Source organism: Mus pahari, chromosome 21 (genome assembly GCF_900095145.1).
Source record: "Mus pahari chromosome 21, PAHARI_EIJ_v1.1, whole genome shotgun sequence".
In the NCBI taxonomy this organism is placed as follows: domain Eukaryota; kingdom Metazoa; phylum Chordata; class Mammalia; order Rodentia; family Muridae; genus Mus; species Mus pahari.
This window is the reverse complement of record NC_034610.1, coordinates 28,657,167-28,682,578: the sequence shown is the minus strand read 5'-3', so window position 1 is coordinate 28,682,578 and position 25,412 is coordinate 28,657,167. Positions and strand designations below refer to the sequence as shown.

At 44.2% G+C, this 25,412-nt stretch overlaps 1 protein-coding gene across 3 annotated transcripts in view; it reads right to left on the bottom strand.

Annotated features, from left to right (window-relative positions):
• Positions 1–5,837: 5,837 nt before the first annotated feature.
• Plekhg1 (pleckstrin homology and RhoGEF domain containing G1) overlaps positions 5,838–25,412 on the bottom strand; it is a 220,344-nt gene continuing 200,769 nt past the window's right edge. For all 3 annotated transcript variants that reach the window (XM_029532902.1, XM_021221411.2, XM_029532901.1), the window contains 6 exons: positions 22,406–22,439; positions 21,548–21,631; positions 19,618–19,656; positions 17,059–17,081; positions 13,225–14,887; positions 5,838–7,855 (listed from right to left, as the gene is read on the bottom strand). In XM_029532902.1, coding sequence (XP_029388762.1) covers positions 6,804–7,855; positions 13,225–14,887; positions 17,059–17,081; positions 19,618–19,656; positions 21,548–21,631; positions 22,406–22,439 — 2,895 coding nt within the window. In that variant the 3' untranslated portion in view covers positions 5,838–6,803. The remainder of the gene's footprint in view (positions 7,856–13,224; positions 14,888–17,058; positions 17,082–19,617; positions 19,657–21,547; positions 21,632–22,405; positions 22,440–25,412) is intronic.

The window sequence follows — 25,412 nt, the reverse complement described above, 5'->3', positions numbered from 1 at the left end:
TGTACCTAGTGGCCGTGACGTTAGGAGGGCGGGGGCCAGCGGACATGAAGCTGCTGGTTGGAGTTGCTAGAAAGTCAAGGCAGAGGAGGTGGGGCATCAGCGTGGTGCTGAGCCCTTGCCCTAAGATTGTATGGCCAGCCCTTCTGCCTCAAAACCTGATGCCACCCTTGGTCTTCATAATGCAGCTCATTTTCCGCAGGACGTAGTAGCCCTAAGTCCAGTTTAGACCTTCAGAAGGAAGTGTTTTATTACATGGGAGGTGGCCTAGGGCTAAAAGTCGTTGTTGGAGTTTGCAATGCAGTGCTGGTCTTGTAGCCTTAAGCAGATTAACGTCAATGGTTTTAAGACTGAGTCTTCTGAGTTTATACTTTCCAAGGCTACTGGGAAGAACATTGTAACTTTGTAGGCCACAAGTGAGGTAGGATAGAATTCGTGCAAGGCAGAGACAGTTTTTTGAGTGCTCACACTTTCCTGTGTGCCAGAAAGATATAGCGATTAACCCCAACAGATGTAAGGAATGGAACACCATTCGTCTGATTTCTAACCAGGAGAACCTGGGATCCAGAGAAGTCATTTGGTTTGTTGGCAGAGCTGTGAGCTTGCCCAATTCCAAGTGACCCTCCTCCTCTCCCTCTTTTTAATTTTGACATGCGTCCATGAGCTTGCAGCGAGTAGAGGATAGGACGACATGAAGAAACCAGTTCTCTGTTTCTATCTTGGGGTCAGCAGTGGCGTGCTGAGGTGCTAAGCAGGACTGTTCTAGGGATAGACCTCAACTTCGTAGCTTTGGCAGCAAGTGACTATACCTGTTGAGCCACTTCACTGACACACGGGGTCATGGTTTTTTAATTTCATGGTTAAGCAAGTTCCAAAGAGGGTAAAAAGTTTAAGAAAAAAAAAAAATATATATATATATACACACCTAGTTGGAACTTGGAGCCACAGAAACTTACTCCTTATGAAAAGTGCCCACGATGAAATTGAGTCAGACAATGTTTACAGGATACCCTCAGTTGTCCTCAGGGCTGTAGGTTGGATAAGTGTCCCAAAGGCCCATATATTAAAAACCTGGTCACCATCTTGGGTGCTATTGGGAGATGGAGGCATATTTTAAGAGTTGAAGCCTGCATGGAGGAATTTAAGCCCTTAGAGATGAGCCCATGGAAGGGATATTGGGATCTACCTTCCGGCCAAGTCCATTCATTTATTAGGACAGGTTTGATAGATGACCCTTTTAGATCGGGGATCCCTAAACACAGCATTTCTCATCTGTGGAATAAACTCAATACTGTGAGACACCTCCCAGGACTGTGGTGAGTTTAGAGGGAGAAGAGCTATGGGAAATTCGAAGCTCACTCTGCCTGCAGGGATAGATAACTTGTCTAGCCTGGGAAACCAAGGCAGGCTGACCTGCATACGGGCTTCTAAACTCCCTTCATGCTTCTTAGCAGTGAGTTCAGGGCTAGTACCAAGCAGGTGGAGAGATAGACCACAGACAACTGGGTGGCACATGTCACTGTGCTTGTGTGTAGACATACCATGCTGGCTACAATCAGGACGGGGAGGGGTGTGCATATGAGAAGAGTGGAGAAGACAGTTTCCTGATGGCCAGTGAGGAATCCAAGTCGTCTCAGAGAAAGATGGCATGTAGGGAGGCTGCTTTGGAGAAATGCACAAGGGGTCCGAGGAGGAAATGATGTCAGTGTTGGACAGTTCAGGTGGAGAGCTGTGCAAAGCCTCCTGTCCCTCAAGAAGGGAGTCTGAGCTAAATAGGGGACTTTAGGAAACAGAATATGAATAGTAGTTTAAACCCCGTGAGAATCCCTAGCAGTCAGGGAGACTCTTGGATCTCCTACACCAGCAGCCTACGGACGGTTGAAGCGTTCAGGCAGGGCAGAGTTGTCAGTGAGTTGACTTGGATGCAAAGTTCCCTCAAAGGAGCTGCATGTTCTTCATGCTTTGCAGGATAGGCACTCATTTGCCCTCGAGAGAAGATCCTTCATTATTATCTAGAACATCTATGCTCAAGCTGCCAACCAAGACTGTAAAGGAACTGACTCCTCCGGTGGTCCAAGCAGGTGACCATCACTAATGATGCTTCTTCGCCATTTGTACCTTCTCCTTACATCTCACCACATTGCCTCACCAGAATCCAGGACCAATCAGGCCTGCCCACCCTCTGCTCTTCTCTCCTTCTTCTAGATAAGTTGGAAATTTGGATTTCTATTTTCAAACTTCTTTACACATTGTACCAGTCCGATTCAGCTTGTGGGCTAGCAGCTCATAGCCTCCAACTTAACTCATCGATGGAAGAAGGAATTGGCTTACACCATGGTCTTTTTTTTGGGGGGGGTTCCTTGAGAGCTCTGTGGACAGCTGCACATTGCTATGGCAACAAGGCATTTGGGTGTCCGCACTTGTGTACCCAGCCAAAGTTCTGATAACTATCAAGGTCCAGTTCTTTTGTGCTATGCTAAAATTACATGGCTTTGGAATGAGTGAGTCTGATTGCTTCCTGTCCTTTCCAATTGCGTGCTGTATGTGAATAAAGCCACTGTCTGAGAAACAAGGCTTCGTTTCTAGTCTAGAAAGGGGACGTTGCCTGTGGTACGGTCTACATCGTCAAGTAGGCAATAATGCCTTTTTTTTTTTTTTTCTTTTCAAGACAGGGTTTCTCTGTGTAGCCCTGACTGCCTGATTGTCCTGGAACTCACTCTGTAGACCAGGCTGGCCTTGAACTCAGAAATCTGCCTGCCTCTGCCTCCCAAGTGCTGGGATTAAAGGTGTGTGCCACCACCGCCCGGCGGCAATAATTTCTTATGACCCCCAGCTTCCTGGCATTTTTTTTCTTCCCCCCCACCCCCAACATGACTTCTCTTTCTGAACCTATGTGATAGGTTACTGTGTGTTTCCTTTATATCCCCAGAAGCAACTAAGGGGAAAAGCTTTTTTGTCCAAATGAAACTCCCAGGATGGCATGAGGTACCACCCTGATACACTGATGTTTAGCTGAGAGCACCTGGAAAGCGACAGAACAGACATCTCCAGAAGCCAAGAGGTAGGAAAGAGCAAAGACTTGTGAAACGCCACCTTCCCGTGATAGTGTGACACTATTACTAATGCTGTTATACATTTTTTTTTTAAAAACTTAGATTTATTTTATGTGTATGACTGTTTTGCATGCATGTATGTATGTATGTATACCACATGTGTGCCTGGTGACTAAGGAGGTCAGAAGAGGGCGCCAGAACTTCTAGGACTGGAGTTGGGAACTGCCATACGGGTGCTAGGATGCAAACCCAGCCCTCTGCAAGAGCAACAACTGCTTTTCACCACTGAGTCATCTCTCCAGCCCAGATATGAGCTTCTAAAAGCTAATTATTTGTTATTCATACTTGTCTCCACATGCTTCTGATTTAACTACTATCTCCTGCTTTGGGCTTCTGTGAGTTTTGAACTCTGGTTAGTCAATCATTATAACTTGTTGATCGAGTACATATTGCCCCGTTCTGGGCAGAGCTGGTGCAAAGCATCATAGGGTATCAGAGGACAAGATGTGCTGTCACGGAGACCGTTTGTCTACAAGGGAACATTGAGCTCCTGCAAAAGAGTTTTCAAATACATTGTACAGCAAACACCCTAAGTTAGTTACATAGCTTAATGGGAGGAGCCAAGGGTATCCCATCCCAGAATATGCTCAATTGGCAAGTTGATTATTTTAAGGTAAAATCAGTTGACATTTTCCTAACTTTAGGAGTTGGGGGGGGGTGTGTGTGTGCATTGGGCCTGTGTTACCTACAAGGGGCCACCTAGATTCTTTTGGAGAGTAACCTCAGTATCAGAAACTCGTCACTGGTGAGCCTGTATAAAGCCCTGATGTGGCCCTCATTTCCCCTCAGACTTTACATCTGCTACCTGACCTTTGACCTCATATCTGTTAATCTCTCTCAAATGTTCTACCCTGCCTGAAGATCTGTTTGTCCGTGCTTGCATTCTTTCACAAAGTTATTGATGTGTAAAAACTACCGCTCTCTGGTCATTTCTTTGGTTTTTATTTTTCCGGAAGTATCCCATGTCTATTCAAAGCTAATAATAGTTTCCTCATGTTAATTGGTTATGTATTAACTGGGTCCCTAGATCCATTTGGAGTGTCCAAGGAGGGATCAAGAGGGAGACAGAGAAAATCTCTCCTCTACCTTGTTCAGTGAGGTTTTGCATTTATCTAATGTTTAAATGTAATATAGTACCAATAGTAGCTTCAGAGCTCCATCACTGTAAGCTCATTATAGGGGTGGGAGGCGAGAAGACAAATCTGAGAATGTATTTACATCTTGAGGCTGCTTTGTTTTGTTCTGTTTCATGGTTCTCTTCAACTTTTATTGCACACTCATAAATTTTCAGAATTTGTGATTTCAGAATCAGGATAAGTAAAAACATATATATATATATATGTATATATATATATATATATATGTTTTATATATATAAACACACACACAATGAGGCTTCAGATCTTGTGCATGCAAGGTTTCTGATAAAGACACGTTGACATAAAAGTTGTGGAAATGCAGCAACTGTTTCTTTTACTGAATTCTCATTCCTGAGTGAAAGAATTGAGTATAGCCATAACTGACCAGCTAGAGAAAGCCATAGTTTTCACAGAGGACTCAGAGGGCATAAAGGACTATTAATATTTACTCTCTATATTGTTTTTTTTTTTTTCCTTCAGTCAAAAGACAACTTAGTAGAGATTTAAATATTTGCCCCTTTCTTCTGAAGAGTTAATGCAGAGAACTTCTACACAGCATTGGTTTGTTGTTGCCATTGGCTTGTCTGGATTTAACCCTTGACTTCCAGCAAGTCATCACAGCCGGGGGTCTGAGATCTCTTCAGCCGTGCTGAGAAGTGCCTAGAAACACTCTAGAGAAAGAATCTTAATAGCTTGTCTTCTTGGGTAGAATCATCCAGCCTGTATTTTCACCTCAATTGGCTAGGACTTTATGGTTATATTTGGAAGTGGATTGCTTTAAAAAGCATCGATAATTACCCATTTATAGAAGCATGTTTCTCTCACTCTCTTTCTCTCCCACCTCCCTCACTTTTGTCTCTTTCTCTCTATTGTTTTATTTTGTTTTGCTTTTTGAGACAGGGTTTTACTATTTATCCTTGGATGCCCTGGAACTCATCCTGTAGACCAGGCTGGCCTCAGACTCACAGAGATCCTCTTGCCCCTGCCTCTCAAGTGCTGAGATTAAAGATATGTGACACCACCAGCCTGGCTTTGTCTATAATTTTAACAAAGAAAAACTGGAACGTAAAGGTGTGTGAAATAAGCCGTACTTTGTAGCAAAAATAGAGATTAAATTTTCAGTTCAATAATAAAGAGATGTCTTGTTACTTACATTGTCAATGAAAAGATTTTTTTAATTTAGTGATTGATTTATTTTAGACTCAAAACAAAGAAAACAAAAACCATTTCAGTCACTAAGCTTACTACTTCAAAAGCAATCCAAATATGGAAAACTTATTTGTCAAAGAAATAGTATATCCTCTGCTCTAATTCCTTTCTGCTGTTGTGAGAAACACCGTGAGCAAAATCAGTTTAGAGAACAAAAACGCTTATCTCAGCTTACTTACCCTTCCAGCTCACTATCCATCATTTGAAGGAAGTCAAAGCAGAAACTCAAGGCAGAAACTGTAAGCAAAATCCACTGGAGAAGTGTGGCTCGCTACCTTTAGCATTCTTATATAGCCCAGGACTACCTGCCTAGGGATGGTGCTGCCCACCGTGGGCTGGACCCTCCTACGTCAATGAGTAATGAAGTAATGAATAAGTAATGAGTAATGTAGCCAAGCAGTGTGGAAACATTAGAATGTTTCAGTGCATACCCACTAATTCAAATGAAAATTTACTTTCCACTTTACAAACTTTATTAAATAATGGGCATTACTAAGTTTCATTGTCTTATATACAGTATTTAAACTATGTTTTCCAAGATGCACTACTTTCCCCCCACGAAAAAAAAAAGTAGGTGAAAAGTGAACTTATATAAAAAAGAAAAATTGGACCCTTCAGTACAGGAACCCAGTAAGAACATTTAAGTACATAAAACGTTCCCAGTTATGTACATCCCCACCCCCACCTTCAGAAGAAACTGTTTTAAACAAAAGCACGGAATTGATAACATTGAGGGAGCATCTAAGCACACAATGGAACACACACAGAGACACACACACAGGCTCTCAAAGTCTGCAGCCTGGTCCACAGACGTAATGAAAAAAGCTACAGATTTATCCTAGAACCTAAGGGACCACTTACATAAGACATTTTGTACAACATGACATTCCCCTTTGCAGGAGACACCAAACCATGCAACAAAACACTGGTGTGAAGAATCACTAATTTCCGAGACTCAGACAGGGCATCATTCTTGAGTCTTGTCAAATATAGAGATGCCACATGTAAGCATGACTCTTTAAATAACTCTAGTCTTGCTTTTTAAAAACTGTGAGAGAGATTCACTTGTGGTGCCTCTGAGTCACAGTATAAAACTCCTTAGAATGTGGAGAGATGGTATTCTAAGAGTGGGTGCTACTGTTAGGACATGGGGGGTGGGGAGGGGTAAATGTCATGGTCAGCCAGCTCAAAGAGCTGTGCTGTAAGCGAAAGCACATTTTACCCTCTTGTTATTACAAAATTGTTTTTAAACTGGTGCATATATGGAAAGAAAATACAGAAAAAACAACCTCATTCGTATGGTAATTTGCAAGCCTAAGGAGCTAATTTGGACAGTTCTAGAAACCTAGGCAAAGCTGCTTGAGCTAAGACACTGAAATTTCTCCCTCAGAGATTGGACAATGTTTTGCTGATTGGGTGACGGCCCCCTCCACAGGTAATCATTCAGTTTATCAGAGTCCTTACATGCTGTCAGGTAAGGAGGAAGCCCAAGCCTGCCACTCACTGGCTCCTTCAAAGAGTAAAGTGTGCTGTGGCTACAGATGTTATCCGAACAGTCAGGGTCCGGGATCTTTGGGTCAGACTTCCTGCCCCGCCTTGGAGAGAGATCCAGCCCCACTTCATCCTCTTCTGACTTGATTTCCACATAGTCATCTTCATCTCCTTCGGTCTCTTTGAAATTAGAAAAGTAATTCTGCGTCGCTACTTGAGCGCTCAAGGGTAAATTTCTATTTACCACGAGAACCTTCTGCGAGTCTTGGAGCGTAATATCGGACCGTTTGCCCGTGCCCTGTTGACATGTGTTCGCTAGCCTTGACGGCAAATCCTGCTGGCTCGCACCTCTGGGACTTTTTTGTGAAGAGAGCAGTTGCTTCTTTTCTGTCTCACTAGGGTAGTTGATGGAGTCCAGAGATTTGTTTATCAAGATTGAGGAAGATGACTGAGGCCTGCTATAAGGCTGAGGTTTAGCGCTGACGACTTTGCGACCCAGCGAGTTGTAAAGAGGACTCTGACCTGAGTTCTCTTTGTGGGGCTGGCTGACCACCACGCTGCATCTCTGCTGCACAGAGCCCAGCAGTGGGTCCAACACTTGAAGAGAAGGCACTGAACAAGCGCCCGACAACTGCCTGGGCCTAATTTTTGTGATGCTCTCTAACGTGATGGGGTATTTTGACTTTGAGTCTTGCTCTGTCTGGGGAGAGAAATCTGCCAATTCACCGTTACTGTAGGGCGAATGCCAGAGCCAGTCCTCGCCAGTGCCCTGGGCCTGGGGAGGTGATGCAGGCCTGTGGAGGGTGGGTTCTTGGGGGCTGGCCCAGCTATCCTTCTGAGCTTTAAGGGGTGTCTCTCTGAACACAATCTGGTCATACAATTGGGAATATTCAGCGATCCTGGCACCTGGAAGACAGATAACAAAACAATAAGCACATAGAATTATCCTTGCCTTAGAAGATTAAATATAAGAATATAACCCCCAAAATGACTTATTAAAAAAACAGACAGTAGATTTAAGATTAAGGGGGAGTAGTCACTGAATGCCACGCTAATCAAAATAACTCATGTTTTAATGGTTTGTTCTCCTTGGTTGAATTTTACATTATTTTATCTGAACAGCAGATTTGCAAGTGTACAGCGCATGTCATGAGAATTCCTTTAATCCACAAAATGGTTTTAGTCCCCAAAACAAGCATTGTCAAATGAGAATGCCAGAGCTTACATCCTGATACATAAAAATAGCTCGTGTCCCTACAAGAAGCAGGGCCACAACACTGTCGCCTCCTGACTTCATGCTACTCTTGCTTGCCCTCAGACAAGTTTTTCTTGGTGAAGCTGGCTCTGGCTGCTGTTTGTACACCTCTAGTTTCCAGGTAACCTGGCAGCCAGCATCTTGCAGAGTTCTTTCCCTTAGCACATGTCAAGACTACCTCGTGTATCCGTGCCCATTCTTCCAAAGCCAAGGGTATCTCAAAGCCTTCAGGACTGCCGCTCACAGGCGCCACAGCTGAATGCTGTCTGGCACTGACTTAAGGACAGGCTCTGACAGTCATTTTCACACACACACCTGCTAACTAAAATTACACAGCAGCGCCTTCTCCATGTTGCCTCACTCCAGAGCGAGGACATCTCTAAAGGTCTGACCTAGATCTGGCTAGGCAAGAGAGGTCCTTCTCGTGGGCCAGCAGCACATCGGTCCAGCCAGCTGTTCCCAGCTACGATCCTGGCACACATGACTCTTCTAACATCGAGGAACACCACGCACCCCTCGTATTGCTAAGATCTCACCTGTATGACATCAGCGAAGGGAGTCAATCAATCCCAGCTATGACAATGACTATATAACGAACTATTTACATGGTTGGTAGCCTGCTGTTAGTAAACTATCCTTTAAATCGCCACGAGATATATACATTTTGTGGAACTTCGGCTATTCTTCCAGTCTACCTTCCTTGAAGACAGAAACACCTCACTAGTAGCATGTGCTCTTAGACGTTACCCTCCAGCCTTTCACCCCCTCGGCCCCTCCTCCCTGCAATCAAGGCAAACCACCCCTGTAACTTCACATTAGAGTTTATAGTTAGATGCTTTGGGTTTCAAACTTCAGAGTGCATTCAAGGTCAGAGATTACTCTTCAGAAAATTTAGAAGCGAAACCTTGGCACATCCCTCAAGTAGCATAGTAAAGACTCATGACGCGAATTCAAATGTAGCAGCACCTTAAGAGACATTCCCTAACCACTTGACTGCAGCATTATCTGTTAGCCATTCTCCCAAAGCCTGGCATGTTGCATTAGCTATGAGACCCAACCGCAGGGAACTGGGGCTTTAGGCAAAACCATACGGTTCAGCCCGAGCCATCCCTTATATGCTATATGTAGCCCTGAACTGATCCATAACTGCTCAGAGAGCACTGACATTCCACAGGGTGACACAGAGACAACAATTTGAGGGAGAACAGGGCTAATTCATAATTCAAATAAAAGTGTCCTGGTATAAATGTACCCATAAAGTCTTACACTCCTTCTGTCCATAATGTCTAAAATACCCATTGAATTTCTCAAGCCTCTTTTTCCCTTTCATACCATCCTCTTCTATGCTCGATCAGGTCTCACACCCATCCCTCAAAATCTCCCACAATCCCTATTCTACTCGAAAGCCTTTCCCCAACTTCTTATATAAGTCCTACATGGGGCTAGAGAGATGGTTTAGTGGTTAAGAGCGCTTGCTGCCCTTCCAGCAGGCCCAGGTTCGATCCCCAGGACCCCTATTGGGCGGCTCACAACTGCCTTTAAACTCTAGTTTCTGGGGATCCAACACCCTCGACTAGCCTCTGAGGGCCCCTGCATGCACATGGTGCATATACATATATGTAGGCATATATATATATATATATATATATATATATATATATAACTGTTTTAAAAGTCTTATATGTATATACTCAAATACATGCACACAGAAAAGCCATATGGCTAGTTTATTATTGCAGATAGGTTTTGGTTGCAGAGAACAATGTTGTACACTTTGCTCTGTGAACCAAACAGCTTCTAGAAAGAAACTGGTCTCAATGATTTCATCACACAGATTTTTTTTCCCTTTCCTTTTGAGCATAGGATTGCAGATTTATGGGCCTTTCCCGAGACTACCCAATAGAGTCAAGATAGTACAGAAATCAGGCCATAGCAGAAAGGGGAAAGAGAGAGATGGCCTTGGATCAAAGTGCTTCCTATACATAACGCATACCGGGAGCTTTAACCTTTAGATAAAAAAGAGGGGGCCAATTATAATGTATCTCACTAGAAGGGAAAATTTATTTCAGTTATTTCTTGCCTTGATATTACCACTTGAGAGAGTTTACAACTTGCATGATGCCAGTATGAATAAGACAGGCGTTCAGAGCTCAAGGTGTGATTAAAAAGACCCTGATAGCCAGATGCATAGAAAAGGGGAGGCCACCACTGGTCTCTTGAGCCAAGAAAGTCCTGTTGGCTCAAAGTCTGACTGTGATCGTATTCCTGGTACTGTCTGTATAGGACTATGTACATTACTATTACATGGTGACATCAGGCTATATTTTTTCTGAAGGTTTTAAAGTTGGAGTTCTTATCATCAAAGACAAAAATTGAAATAATTCTTGTGGTGGGAAATATCAAACATGCTGATTCCAAGAGAGAGGATTAGAAATATTGATATTTCTGATGTTGTTCAGATGTAGACAGAAGCATAGAAATGTGCCTTCCCTGCATTATATAAAAAGTTCTCAAGCCTATGCAGAAATATCACCCAAAATATAGACACCCAAGCAGCTTCCTTGGTCTCAAACACTATCAGCTGAACAAGATGGCCACATGCTACTACAGGCTCTAAACGGTGGGAGCAACTGGACCTGGTTGGGTGATTTATAGGTGAACATGTGACCCGGGGCCTGTAGACCCCGGGGAACAGAGTTCAATCAAGATGCTCGAGGGTTTCAGCAGGTGAATAGGGTGCTCTTCCTTCCGCACAACGCCGAGAGCAAGCTCCTGGCAAGGTGGTAAGGCCCATGCGCAGAAGCCTGAAGAATCGATCCATTCGATTACGACGTCCTGTGCCCAGATAAACAAGAGAGAGAAAAGGAGTCACATGGTCAACTGATTGAAAGCCTGGTGGGCACAGGAAGTGGCCTTGATCACCCCGATGGAGCCAAGACTGAGAGATGGCAGGCCCCAGGGGGACGTTCCTGCGGTAGGGAGGGGGAAATCATCGCTCCTTGGGAAGGGAATGCTCCTCGCTGGATGAGGAGAAAGTCATTAGTAGCCTAGTAGCCCACGACGTCAAGAAAAGACCTGGATCTGAAACTGAGAAGAGGCACGAGACCCCAAGAAGACAGCAGGACAAACCAGAAGTTAAAAAGGCACAAAGAATCAGCAATCACAGTACTTAAAAAGGTGGGCAAAAAGAAACCTATTTACAGAAGTTGTAGGTCTCAATTATTTTGTTCTGAAGGGCTTGCTTCAAGCAAGCTTAGAGTTTTTGAATCTTAATGGCTGGCTCATATTTCAGGTAGCCCAGCCCTGGATATTACTGCTAAATTGTCCTCTGCTGGCACAATCAATACATCGTCGTCATCATCATCATCATCATCATCATCAATCTTAGTAATACATTTTCTCTGGATCTGGGAAACAATGGCCTGGGCTCCGCCACTGACTGAAATTACTACCACAGAACTGCTCCCACTGCCACCTACTCCTGCCCCCAGACTCCCCATGAAGTCGCTTCCTGTAACTATAGAATGACCTGTTTGGCAAGACAAGATGTAAACGACTTAGCATTATCAGAAGACAAAGAAATGCATTCTGGTCTCTTTGACCAGCATGTGGCAAGCAACATTTATTTGAATTTTAATTATAAAGAAGAATTCAAAAGAGCCTGGAGAGCCCTTCAGAAACCAAGTCCATGCCTTGGCTTCCTGGTCTGTTAGGGAACCACTGAAAGAAAAACCTCGCGATAATTCATTTTTTAACTTCCGACATAGCTTTTTCCTCATGGATCTATTCCTGGCTCAGAGCTTCTCATGACGTCTTTTAACAGGTCACACTGTGACCCGCTTGCCCATGCACCCCTGATCTAACCCACGTCACATCTAAACCCCAGTTATGCCCACAAAGGAAGTTCGACTTTAGAATTAAGCTTCTTATAAGCGTTAAGTGATGGAACCGAATGAGATGCTCTTGGACACAGTACCCAGTTGTAGCTGAACTATGTGGGTGCCAATGAATTACAGATGAGGTAGTTTGGGAAAATGCATACGAATGGAGATACAGGCCAGTGCTCTGGACCTGGGTTTGATTTCCAGCACCCACATGGTAGCTCACAACTTTAATTACAGTTCCCAGGGATCCAGCACCCTCTTCTGGCTTTCTCAGGCACTGCATGCACATAGTACACAGGTATACTCAAAAGATAAAAGTAAATAATTCTTTTTAGAAAGCTCGCTCTCTCTCTCTCTCTCTCTCTCTCTCTCTCTCTCTCTCCCCCCCCCCCCTCTCTCTCCCTCCCTCCCTCCCTCCCCCCCCCTCTCTGCTAGTAGGACTGGGCACTTCTGTGTTATGTGTACGTGTTTGTGGCTGTGTATTCCTGTGCATGTAAAGGCCTGAGGTGTATGCTCATATCATCCTCAGTTTCTCACTTCCTTATCTTTTGAGACAGGGTCTCACTGAGCCCAGCCTGACTGGCCAGCCAGCTGTAGTGACTCACCCTCCTGGTCTCTGCCTAGCCAGCCTTGAATGACAGGCAGGTCACACTACAGCTGGCTTTTTTTTTTTACACGGGGCCTGGGGAGCTCAACTCAGGTTCTTGTGTCCCCGTAAGCACTTTCCCAACTGAGTCCCCCTGATTCCAGCTGATTCAGAACCTTAGCAGCTTTGAGGAACGTCTGCTCGCGGCCGACACATTGCAGGTTCAGAGGGAAGTGCTTATGTGTGTTTCAGAGGTTAGAATGGAGAGCTTCTTTTACATTTCAGGCTCCCTTTGAGATATGTTTTCCTAAAAGTACCAACTCTGTAGCAATATTACCCATGCACCAAACCCCGAGGCCCAATCATGCTCTAGCGGACAGGACCCAACTGAGGTGAAGTGAGAAGGGTCAACAGTGGCTTTGTGGCCTGTGTGTCCTGAGACTTGAGTGGCAGCGTCCTCACGGGGTGTTCTCTCTAAAGGACAATTAGAACTGGGAAGCCTGTAACCACACATGACTCTCGAGAAGGAAGAACAGCGCACGGAACATACCAATGGCGGGCCCTCCTTGCCTCTTCTCTTCCAAGATGGCCACCAGGTCTTTGTGACTGGGGCTAGGCTGACTGGACGGTGGTTGCTCCAACTCCGGGCTTTTCACTTTCAAAATCTGATTTACCTTCTTAATCTTTTGACTATACTGCCTGGCCATCATAAAGACCCTGCTCTTGGTCTTGTCTGTGACCTCCATCCCAGGGTCAGGGTTTTCTGGGTCTGTCTGGGGCAGGCTGAAGTTGGCCAGGTCATAGGGATTGTCCACAGGAGGCACGTCGCTGGCCAGAGAGAGTTGGTTAAGACTCAGGAAGGAGCCTTCTGTTGAAATAATGTCTTTATCCAGGGAGCGGCTGGCCCTGCTCGCTCTGACAACCCTGCTTTTCCCAGGCGGGAGGAAAGGCTGGCTTGCAGGAAGGGCCAGCATAGATGTGACATGTCCTGTATTCCTGCCCAGCTCACGGGTGCTGTCGACAAACAGCCTCTCTGGTGCATCGTCTTTGCTCACAGGAAAGGCTGCAAGGAGGCGGTCTCTCGACTTGTCTTCATTTTTCTTGATGTAATTTTCCAGATCGTTCCAGATTTCATCTACTTCTTCGGATAATTTGTCGGACAGAGCCTTATCTGCAATAGGCAGGTTACAGCGAGGAGAGTCATATAGCAAACTCAAATAATCGGTATCGGAGGGTCCCTGGTGGTAAGATATGTCATCCTCACTGAACTGGAGGCTATCCTGAGAGACAAACGGTCTCAGGCTGTCACAGCATGCAAAATCAGCTTCCAGACCCAGGAAGGTGCTCCGTTTGGGCTGCTTGAGGCTGCTGCAATGAAAGTTCAGCGATGGTGGGTCTGGAAGCCCTATGGTGTCATAGATGTTTTCTTCCACGTCCTGGTGTTCATGTATGCTTTGGTTGGATGCCTCTTGACCACTGGGGCCTGCCTCTTTCTTTGAGTGGAGAGAGCTTGTACTGTGGCTAGCCTGACTCTTTGAGAAGGCTAACTCTGGGGTGCTCTTGGGGCGAACAGAGTCTCTGGATGATTTGGAGAAAGAACATTCAGTTTCATCCCGCTTGGCCACCATTAACTTTAAGTCTTCATAACTTATGTTATCATAGACGTGGTCTATATCATCAATAGTCAGCTCTACAGATGACCCAAAGGGGGTCATCCCTCCCTCTCCTCCTGGTTGAGGACTGTTCTGGGGTTCTCTCCCGGGACAGTACTGAGAGTCATCACTGTCCCTAATTCTTACTTCGGGAGGGCAGGCGTTGCTTTCCCCTGCGCTACTGGCCCGTCGGACTATCCTGTGACCAGAGCTGGAGATCTCTGCGGGTTCGATGAGTCCCAGATGCCAGCTGCAAGGGCGACTTGAAGCGTTCTCTTCACACAACCTGGTGGAGTTGAGATCCGAGGAAGAAAAAGACGGAACGAACATCTGGTAATCATCGTCGTCATCGTCCTCATTCTCCTGTGGAGACCGGCGGCTTGGAAACAAAGGCTGCCGGATGTGGTGATCCGTCCGCTGCCGGATGTGGTGATCTGTCCACGGGCTTCTAACACCGCCTCCCCCGCGAAGCATATTGATAACTGCAGCGCTGCCGGGCTGGCGGTTCCTCTGGGCAGGTACAGCCGAAGTCAGCTGGGAAGAGCTTCCCTCTCTAGAAACCTGAAGGAGACAGACACATCTTTTCCTTATGATTGCACCATAAGGAAGACCGAGACAGCCACATTCTTAAAGAAAATGATCTATAGACATTGTTGGTTTTAACTGACTTGAAAAGGACTTCAGCAGCTTAATTTTATAAAGTTGAAAGCTAGGGTCCTGCTAATGTTAAATATCTAGCAAGAGATGTTTATAAATGGCAGACATACATTTGAATCCAGGTTTTAACGCCAGCTTATATAGGAGCTTAGTCACTATAGACAGAGGATGAGGGGTCCAGGATATAAATTCTGGAAAAGGTATCAGCTGTTGTTAAGCAACAGGCCAATCTGTTCTTACACTTAGGATACATCCAGAGCATTGTTGTTAGGAGATGAAATTTTCCTACTGAAGCCACACACTGGTTGATTTTAATTTGGTTTGGTTTTCCTTGCTCGCTTTTGTCTTCATCTAGTATCGTAGTCCCTGAGTGGACTTTCCTGGGTGCACTTGGGTTGCGCACTGCTGGAAGGGTTCCTCAGAGGAACCACTTCACTTAGCTTTTACTTAGTTACTGAGAGGGGCTTGGCTCTAGGATTACCACAGCTGCATGAAAGGTCAGGGTACCGTCTTCAGTGGCCCAAGTTAAGCCGAGATCAGAAAATAGATTTTACAATGGTGAATCAATCAAGTTACAAAGTTTCAAATGGTTCCAAATGAAAACCAACAGTATGGGGGGTGGGGGGGGGAGAAACAGGAGTCCCTTGCAAAGCCACTGAAACCGCCTTAAAAGTTGAAGCTGAATTTTAGACATGTTGAAGTAGGTCCTTTATTTGTTTGTTTTATTTTATTTTGCTTTTGTTTTTGAGACAGGGCTTAAATGTGTAGTCTTGGCTGGACTGGAACTCAACTTTGTAGGCCAGGAATTCACTTGAACTCACTGATATCCTATTGCCTCTGTCTCCCAAGTGCTAGGGTTTTTAAACGAAGATACAGCCTTTATCAACAGGCTCACTCTGTCCTTGTGCTAAAGCATAATATAAATGGGATTTGTGGGAAAGATTCCCAGAACCATATCCTTATGGATAAGGAAGACAGATTCTTGGCCTTTACACGAGAAACTACAATAAATACTGTAGGAATTGTTTGTTCATTAAGACAGCTCACCAGTGGACACTCAGATCAGGATACTAACAGCTCCTCTTTCCAGGAAATAAAACTGGGCACACAACGTTCAATAAGACAAAATTATTTCCTTTTTCTTTAGTGGTGAGATTTAAAAAAAAAAGATTTATATTTATTTATTATGAATACACATTTTATCTGCATGTAAGCCTGCGTGCCAGAAGAGAACACCAGATCTCATTATAGATGGTTACAAGCCACCATGTGGTTGCTGGGAATTGAACTCAGGACCTCTGGAAGAGCAGCCAGTGCTCTTAACCTCTGAGCCATCTCTCCAGCTCTAGTGGGGAGATTTAACTCAGCACCTCAGACATGCTAGGTTGCAAGCACAGGTCTGCTAGGAAGTGTTTCCCATTTCCTAATCTTTTGTCAGAGGAACAGAAGCCCTGCCTTGATACAACTTGGCAGAGCAAAGTTTCATTGTACACATTACACCTGCTATATCAGCAGACAGCGTACTTATATTTTTAGTGTTTTTTTTTTTTTTTTTTTGAGATAGGTTTCAGTATGTTGCCCAGGCTGATCTTAAATTCCTGGATTCATGCACTTCTCTTGCCTCTGTTTCCCAAGTAGCAGGGACTTTGGGTGCTACGGTACCTGCCTTAGAACCACATTCTTCAAGAGGTCACCTGAGCCAGTGCTTTGGGAAGGGAGCTATACCTAGGTCAGGGGCTGGCTTTAACATGAACAGAGGTGCTGGGCAGTGTGCGACCAAGCACATTAGCAAGGGTTACTTCCTAAGGGCATGGCTTCTAAGGAGAGAAGTGAGGTACGGGGCTGGATGGGTAGAATTGCCTGAATTGAAAGAGATACAATGGAGAGGGAATGAGTTGAAAAGAATTAGTTTTCCCTTAAATCAAGTATAAATAGCTAAAAATGCAAATTGAATAAGAATGCCAAAATGGAAAGGAAAGGTTGATACTCAGGCTGGGGACGAGACTGGTAAGGATGGAGGCTGCGGCGGAAGGAGTCCACAGAAAGCCTTTTAGAAGCAACATGGCCATACTTACCTTCTGGATATCTTGTGAAGTTTCTGAAAAATAAAGAAAAATAAAATAAAAATTATTTATTTATTACATGTAAGTAGACAGTAGCTGTCTTCAGACGCTCCAGAAGAGGGAGTCAGATCTCAATATGGATGGTTGTGAGCCGCCACCATGTGGTTGCTGGGATTTGAACTCAGGACCTTTGGAAGAGCAGTCAGGTGCTCTTACCCACTGAGCCATCTCACCAGCCCCGAAAAATGTTCTGAAGTTTGAGGATTTAAAGTTTATCTCATCTTTTTATATGGCTTGTATCTCATCTTTTTATATGGCTTGTATCTCATCTTTTTATATGGCTTGTATACATATTGCTAATAATTGGCACTTGAGAGCTTTGAGCCTTTTGGGTCCTGTTTTCAAAAACGTCCCTCAGGTATTCATTCTATATCCCTTTCCACAACAGGACCACTTTATGTTTTGAGCCAAAGCTGTCTTCTGTATCCCTGAGAGCAACAGTTCTTGGTAAATAGGTCCCCAAACTTCTGAACAAAAACATGAAAAAGAACAGCCATGCCATGGGCCACGGGAGTCCGCTGTAGAAGCTTTTGTTGACTTTTAGACATTTGAGGGGTTGGTTGTAAATGAAGGTGACGTCTTATCCACAGGTCTCCTTGACCCTGTCATTGAGAAGGATTTATGCTGGTATCTTACGGATACCCAGATGATACAAAGTTCATCTTTAAAAGTTGTCTAGTTATGTAAACTTATAAAGGGCTTCTCTCCCCACAAATTCCTTCCCCTAGAGCAGAATTTCTCAACCTTCTTAACACTGCAACCTTTTAATACAGTTCCTCATGTTGTGGTGACCCCCCCACCACCATAAAATTATTTTTATTACTACTTCATAACTGTAATTTTGCAAGTGTTCTGAACAGTAATGTCAATATCTTTGGAGACAGAGGGATGCCAAGAGGGTCACAACCCACAGGTTGAGAACCATTTCTATAGTAGCACAGTTCAGCATGGTGTTCACCATTCTGGATCCCACAACTACTGTGTCCCATCTTATTGCAAGGCACAGTTGCTCTGTTTGTTTCTAAATAAAGATGCAATACACCTCAGTATAGTTTCTGCTAAATCTACAGGCACTCGTTAGTAGCTAGAGACTGACTTTCTTTCTTTCTTTCTTTTTTTTCTTCCAACAGCAGAACACCCTATCATATGTATGAACAGACCACTTTCTACGAGATATACAATGGTGCAAAAACACAAATCAAGTTTATTCCTTATAAAGAAATAGTAGCTTATTGACATCTTAAGAGCTCTAGAGGGGGGCTGGAGGGATGGCTCAGTGGTTCAGAGCATTCGTTACCCTTCCAGAGGATCCAGGTTCTATTCCCATCACCCACAGGGCAGTTCAGAACTGTCTGTAACTCCATTCAAGTGGTTCCAACACCCTCACATAGACATACATGTAGGCAAACACTGATACACATAAAATTAAAAAGAGCTAGACATCTTTAATCATGTAAAAAGAAGAAGAAATACTCTTTTTATTTTTAGGCAGGGTCTGGTGTATCTCAGGCTGGCCTTGAACTTGCTATGAAGCGAAGGAGACCGCCACATAGTGCTTGGTGGTCTATCCAGGAGTTGTGATAGTTTCTGCAGTTAATATTCTATACCAGGAGGAACACAGGAGTGGTACCAGGTGCTCCGAGCACGTGGAACGAGACCTGACCTCTGCCATAGCAAGGCCTCGTCCCTTGAGAAGTCGCCCTTCTGACTTGTGAAGAGTCCAGGCAGGGTTCTAGTCATACTTGCTGACACATCTATATGGGCCTAGAGGTCAAATTGTTGAGTCAAGGGCAAATGTCCACTTTGAACTTACATGGGAATTATGAAATTTTGCTTAGGAAAAAGCTATAAAGAGTTTTGCAGTATCTTTCTGTCAAATTCATAAGCTTCCTTGTCTCCATTTCTCTCATTTAAATGAATAGTTTTTTTCTAATTACCGATGCAGATGACTTTGTAAACTTTAAATTTTATTGGCACTTTTTTTCTGTGAAGCCGGGGCATATATATGTGTAGACAAATAAAGCATATATATTACATACATACATACACACATATATACACATACATACATTTAAGGGTCCTTTTCCTCATTTTTTTCTTTTTTCTTTTTTTATTTATTTTTATTTATTATATGTAAGTACACTGTAGCTGTCTTCAGACACGCCAGAAGAGGGCGTCAGATCTTGTTACAGATGGTTATGAGCCACCATGTGGTTGCTGGGATTTGAACTCCGGACCTTCGGAAGAGCAGTCGGGTGCTCTTACCCACTGAGCCATCTCATTTTCCTCATTTTTATTGCTAGTATTTCTTTTTTCTGACAGATAGTAACTTTATGTCTGTCAGATCAGGTTGCATCGAGACACTTTCGCTTACCGAAATATTTAATCTTCCTGCAGTTCAGCTAACAAATCCACCAATCTACAATGCATCTAACACGCAATCTTCTGTTGTTACGGCTTGACTGAGAACCAACAAGAGTGAAAAAAACATAACTCGACTTTTGGACTTACCGCTGGTCTTCAACACTTTGTTTGATCTCGAGGAAGGTTCTGAGGAGAGAGCAAAGCCACTGTCATTTGCAAATCAATATTTCCCCTCATAAATAAGTTAGTAGCTTATTGACGTTCTCAGAGCTCTGGAAATGTTCCTTTTTGTCTTAGACAGGTCCTCACGCATCTCAGGCTGGCCTTGAACTTGCTAAGTAGCTGAGGATGACCTTGAACTCCCAATGCTCCTGCCTCCATTTCCTGAGTGCAGAGACTACAGACCTGAAGGATTATAGACAGGAGCCCCATCTAAGGCAAGCATGCTATCAACGAAGCAACACCCCTATCCCTGAGCTGTGGCCAAATAATCAGTGGTCGGGGATACTTGGGTACCAGCCATTCACCCTGCTGAAGTGGTTGGAAAAACTCTTAAAGGTCAGGAGTCACAGAAGAGAAGACCAGGTGCTACTGTACCAACCCACCACACACTGGAAGGACTCCTCAGGCTCCCACTGCTGCCTCTCAGCTGCAACTGGCACTTTATGTTCTAGGCTGCACAGCATGCTTTGGATACCGCCAACTCACTCTGCTCAGTCAGAGCTCACTTTTTCCTCTTGAACTTCACCTGTATTCCCTGCCAGTTTATCAAGCTAGTGACCAGTTTCTCTGCAACCCCCCACTGGTCCCCACCTCCTCCCCACCTCCCCACCCTACTCTGAAAAGCTTTTTTTTTTAGTGAGCTACCATTCTGCATCCTAAGCCTGATGCAAGTCACCGGGCCTCTGTCACTTCTCCAGCCTGGTGTGGCCGCTGTGCTCAGGGTCTCCCTCACCTTGCTACTTCCTTACACGTGTACATGGCCTGCCGAGTCTTCACGGCCAGGCTCTGATCTGCAGCCCTCTAGCCTCATCTTCCACCTCAGCTCCTTCCCTCACTCCAGCCAGGTAGAGCTGCTGACGTGACCTGTCTGTCCTGAGGCCCTGCTGGGCTCAGGTCCTAGGCCAGTGCATGGGCAATCCCAGCTCTACCTGCTTCAGCCTCACATCCTGTCATGAGTATCAACCAGCCTTTGGCTCTGTGACGTCTTTCTTCTTCCTAGACCTCTCTCTCTCCTCTCTCCTGTGTCTTTCCACTCTCTTTTCCAAACACGCCAAAGCTTTATCAAAGAGACTGGTGTTTATTTATTACTTAAAATAAATTTTTTTTTTTGGTCTCCCTCACAGAGAGGGTCTTAAAAGCAGAAATCTTAGCAGTTACCTGCCCTGGCACTCCTTGCCTATAGTAAAAGGGAAAGTGGGCTTAGTAAATATCATATAAAACCAGGATCTGAGAGCTAAGGGAATACTACATGACATCTGATGTAGCAAGCACATATCAAAATGGTAGGCTTGAGTATGCTGTGTGTGGCAGTCATAAGGTTTACCTTCTACCGGCGACAGCAAACAGGGCTTAAGGGGGTATTTGTCAATGGCAAGGAACTGTATGAAGTATCTGTCTGTCTGTCTATCAATCAATCAATCAATCAATCAATTATCCAATCCATCCATGCATCCATGCATCCATGCATCCATCCATCCATCCATGCATCCATCCATCCATCTTCCATCTGAGACAGAGTCTCACTGTGGAGATCTGTCTGGCTCAGAACTTACTATATAGTATCAGACTGGCATCCAATTCATTGAGATCTGCCTGCCTCTGCCTGGGACAAAAGGCATGGGCTGGTTGACATATTTTATATTCACCGAGAGAGTTAAGTAGAGAGGTGTTTAAAAGAAAAGCTAGAGGGTTTTTTTGTTTGTTTGTTTGTTTGTTTTGTTTTTGTTTGGTTATCTATTTAAAGGTAGCCTTAGATGTATTCAAACAACAAGCAGCCAGAAAATGCCTATCGGTTAGAAAGAACTCACTCCCTGTTCCTCTCCGCATTACAGTTAGATGACAACATCCCGCTTACCCGACTTCCGTCTCAGCCGATGGGGTGCAGAACCGCATGGTGTCTTCATCTCTCCCTCGGGACTGTAACAGAAGCCTGGATGGTCTGCCAAGAGAGCCACAGGAGCGAGTGAGGGGATGGTGACCACGCAGGGTGGCTGGCATGTTCAGAATTGTGTGCTACATCAGAAACACCAGCGCAGAAGCGCTCAGGCTGGCCAGCGAACCAGGTTCAAGGCATTTGTCACTAGAGAACACTACAATGGCCACATTGGTCTTAGTGCTAAATGCTCCAGGGAGGTTGCCGCTGCCATCTGAGGGGCCATCATCTTGGCCAAGCTTTCCATCATCCCTGTGCGGAGAGGCTACTGGGGGAACAAGATTGGCAAGCCCCTGGGGGAACAAGATTGGCAAGCCCCTGGGGGAACAAGATTGGCAAGCCCCACACTGTTCTATGCAAGGTGACAGGCCGCTGCGGCTCTGTGCTGGTGCGTCTCATCCCTGCCCCCAGGGACACTGGCATTGTCTCTGCTCCTGTGCCCAAGAAGCCACTGATGATGGCCGGTATAGATGATTGCTACACTTCAGCCAGAAGCGGCACTGCCACCCCGGGCAACTTTGCCAAGGCCATCTTTGATGCCATCACCAAGATTTACAGCTACCTGACCCCCAACCTCTGGAAAGAGACTGTCTTTACCAAGTCTCCTTATCAGGAATATTCACTGATCATCTTGTGAAAACCCACACCAGAGTCTCGGTTCAGAGGACCCAGGCTCCAGCTGTGGCTACCACACAAGAAAAATAAATGAATTAAGTCTGCTACCAAAAAAAAAAAAAAAAAAAAAAAAAGGCATGCTAAGGAAACAACAACACAACTTACGGATGGCGTCCATTTCAAGAATTGCTTGCTTGGCCTGAAACAGAGAAAATGTAGATACAATTAGTGAACAAGTATGACAGAGATCTTATCATACCTAAATAAATGGATTTTAGAAAAAAACAAAACCCTTACTATTTCTTTTAGGCATTAATACATAGTTTAGGAGATTCAAAGATTATCCTGAGGAGGCTACACTAGGTACAATACAGCAAAGACTTGATGGTTAGTGTTAACTGTGAATTTGACACAATTTAGTCTCACTTGGGAAAAGAGTCTCAACATTCAACCCTTTCATACAGTCCCTTATGCTGTGGTGACCACTCCAACTATAATGTTTTTTTGCCACTTCATAACTATAACGTTGCTACTGTTAGACTCATATTGTAAATATCTGGTATGCAGGATATCTGGTTTGTGACCCCTGTGAAAGGATCATTTGACCCCCAAAAGGGTCTCAGCTTACAGCTTATTGAGAACCTCTGGCATAGATCAAGTTGGCCTGTAGGCTGTATCTGGGAGTGGGTATCTTACTTTTGTTAATTGGTATGGGTCACAACCCTGGGGCTATGTCCTAAGTTACACCAGAGACAGAGAGTTCAGCGGTCGCCCACAGGTATTAATTTCTCTCTGCTCTGGACTTTGGATAGAATGTGACTAGTGGCTTTACGTTCCTGTCTTGATGTCCCTGTTAGGATGGAGTGTAACCTGGAACTGTGAGCTGAAATAAACCCGTCCTCCCCAAACTGCTTCTTTCATCAGTGTATCTCAGCAGCAAACAAGACGGTGGTACCCACGTCTTTTATAGAGAGATACAGAACTCATCCAGAGCTTGTACATGTCTTCCTATCAGTTTTAAATTGGCTCTAGATTTACCAAAAGGTAAAGGCCTTACAGATCGTTTTATTCTGTATTGTTTAGGCGAGTAAAAACAAAACCCAAAACAACCCAAGCCCACTATGTACAGCTGCAGTTCAATCATTTGTGTCTTCACAACCCGTGGGGCAGCTCTCTCAACTCTTGGGATGCGCTCTCTCAGCGGTAGGGTGGAACAGCAGGACCTACCTTTCCCAGTGCCATTGGGATCGATGGACAGGCACAGCCACAGCCCCTGTCTGTACCCTTCTGGGGAATAGAGCCTGATGATGCCTTGAGGCTTCCTCTCTCCACACACTTCGCATTTCTACCCAGAATGCTTTGAGGTTTGTTGTTACTGTTGCCATGTGTTGCTAATGCTTAGAAATGGACAGGCTGTCTTAACCCATGGTTTTACCAACTGATTTAGAGGAGGAAATCAGCTGAGGTGATATTCCTTTTTTCCCAATGCTGTTTACATTTTCCCCAAGGGTACTATAATTTGATCTACATACACTATGTTATAGTAACTGAAATGATTTTGTTTCTAATTTGCTGCAATCTGTGATATCATGGAAAACTATTTGGGCTGAATGGTGATCACACTTAATTAAAAAAATTAAAAATTGGAGATGCAGACAGGAAAAAAAAAATTAACAGTCACTTTAATTTTGAAGAAAATAGTCACCTATTTCGTATACCTATCTTCCTATTATATACTGAGTTTATAGCTGGAGTTAATTTCAAACTCAAATGACAACTTAATCTCTGGAAAGTGGTTTTCTAGTTCCATTTTAACATTTGACACATGAAAACACTCCCTTCATCTTTATGCTCAATTAATGTGGCTCAGTTTGCACACTATGAATATAAATGGGACATGCGACACGTTCCAAGAAATTCCTTTAACAAAGCTATATTCCGTAAGAAAGCTTAACCCTCTTAAATCTTATAAATTATTTCAGAAAAGAATTCTTTCCACGTTGTCCACTAGGTGTCAGCCAAGGACCACTCGGGAGCTAGAGGACTGGGTGAGTGGAGGCTGGCAGAATTCAGAAATCAGCCACTGTGTTGACATTACAAAATGGGGTATACATGCTTTCTTGTTTAAACTGTCCCATTAGACATTTGTTTGATTTCACAGAAACAAATTCATTTGGAAGGCCTTAAGAAAATAATTGAATAGTCTTGATGAAAGATCTCTTTTTTTTTTTTTTTTAAAAAAAAAAAAAACCTTCATTTAATAACCCTACTTAAATAGAGCAAAAGAATTATTTTTAACATTTTAGCAGATAGAGTATATTAAGTTTGTTTTCCTTTCAAGTGGGGAAACATGGTTTCGAGACTCCTTGAAGCCAGGTGATAGGGTTTGAATTAGTTGTAAAATGTGGACAGTGGAGTTCCTGTTTCTGAACTCCTGTTTTTACTTCTCTATCAGGGTAAGAATAGAACTGGTCTCTGAGATATTTTACTGTGTGTGAAGAAAGACTACAGTATACTTACCACTATGGTTATGTGTTAATACATTAATACGTTGTAAATTAAAATCCATTTTAGATTCTAAGTGGACTAATAACTAGGGTGAAAAGAATAATTTTATTGTGGCTGTTTTAACTGTTTTACACATCAAGGGAAAGCCGTCAGGAATATGTAGAATGGAAGGAAGAAGACAGGCAAAGTGAGTTGTCTCATTCGGTAACTGACTATAATTGCCTTTTGAGTCTTGTTAAGCAACTGGATTTTCCCAGGGTTCTTGTGACCAGTACTCGGGGCATATCAAAGTCTCATGCAGAAGGGTCCTGCCTGAGTAACCATGGGACAAGGCAATCGCGGTTCTGCAGGAGCTCCCTTCTGTCGCACAGTGGTTGAAAAAGTAAAACTCACACTTGAGCACACACCTCTCTGCACAGATCCTGGAGGCCAGCCTGGACATCTTTTCAAAACACATGTGATCCCAGCACTTAGGAGGCCAAAGCAGGGGCGTTCCAAGTTCAAGGCTTGCCTGGGTTATATACATAGTGAGACCCTGTCTCGACCAGCCAACCAACCAGCCAACCAACCAGCCAACCAACCAGCCAGCCAGCCAGCCAACCAGCCAACCAACCAACCAGCCAACCAACCAACCAGCCAACCAACCAACCAACCAACCAACCAA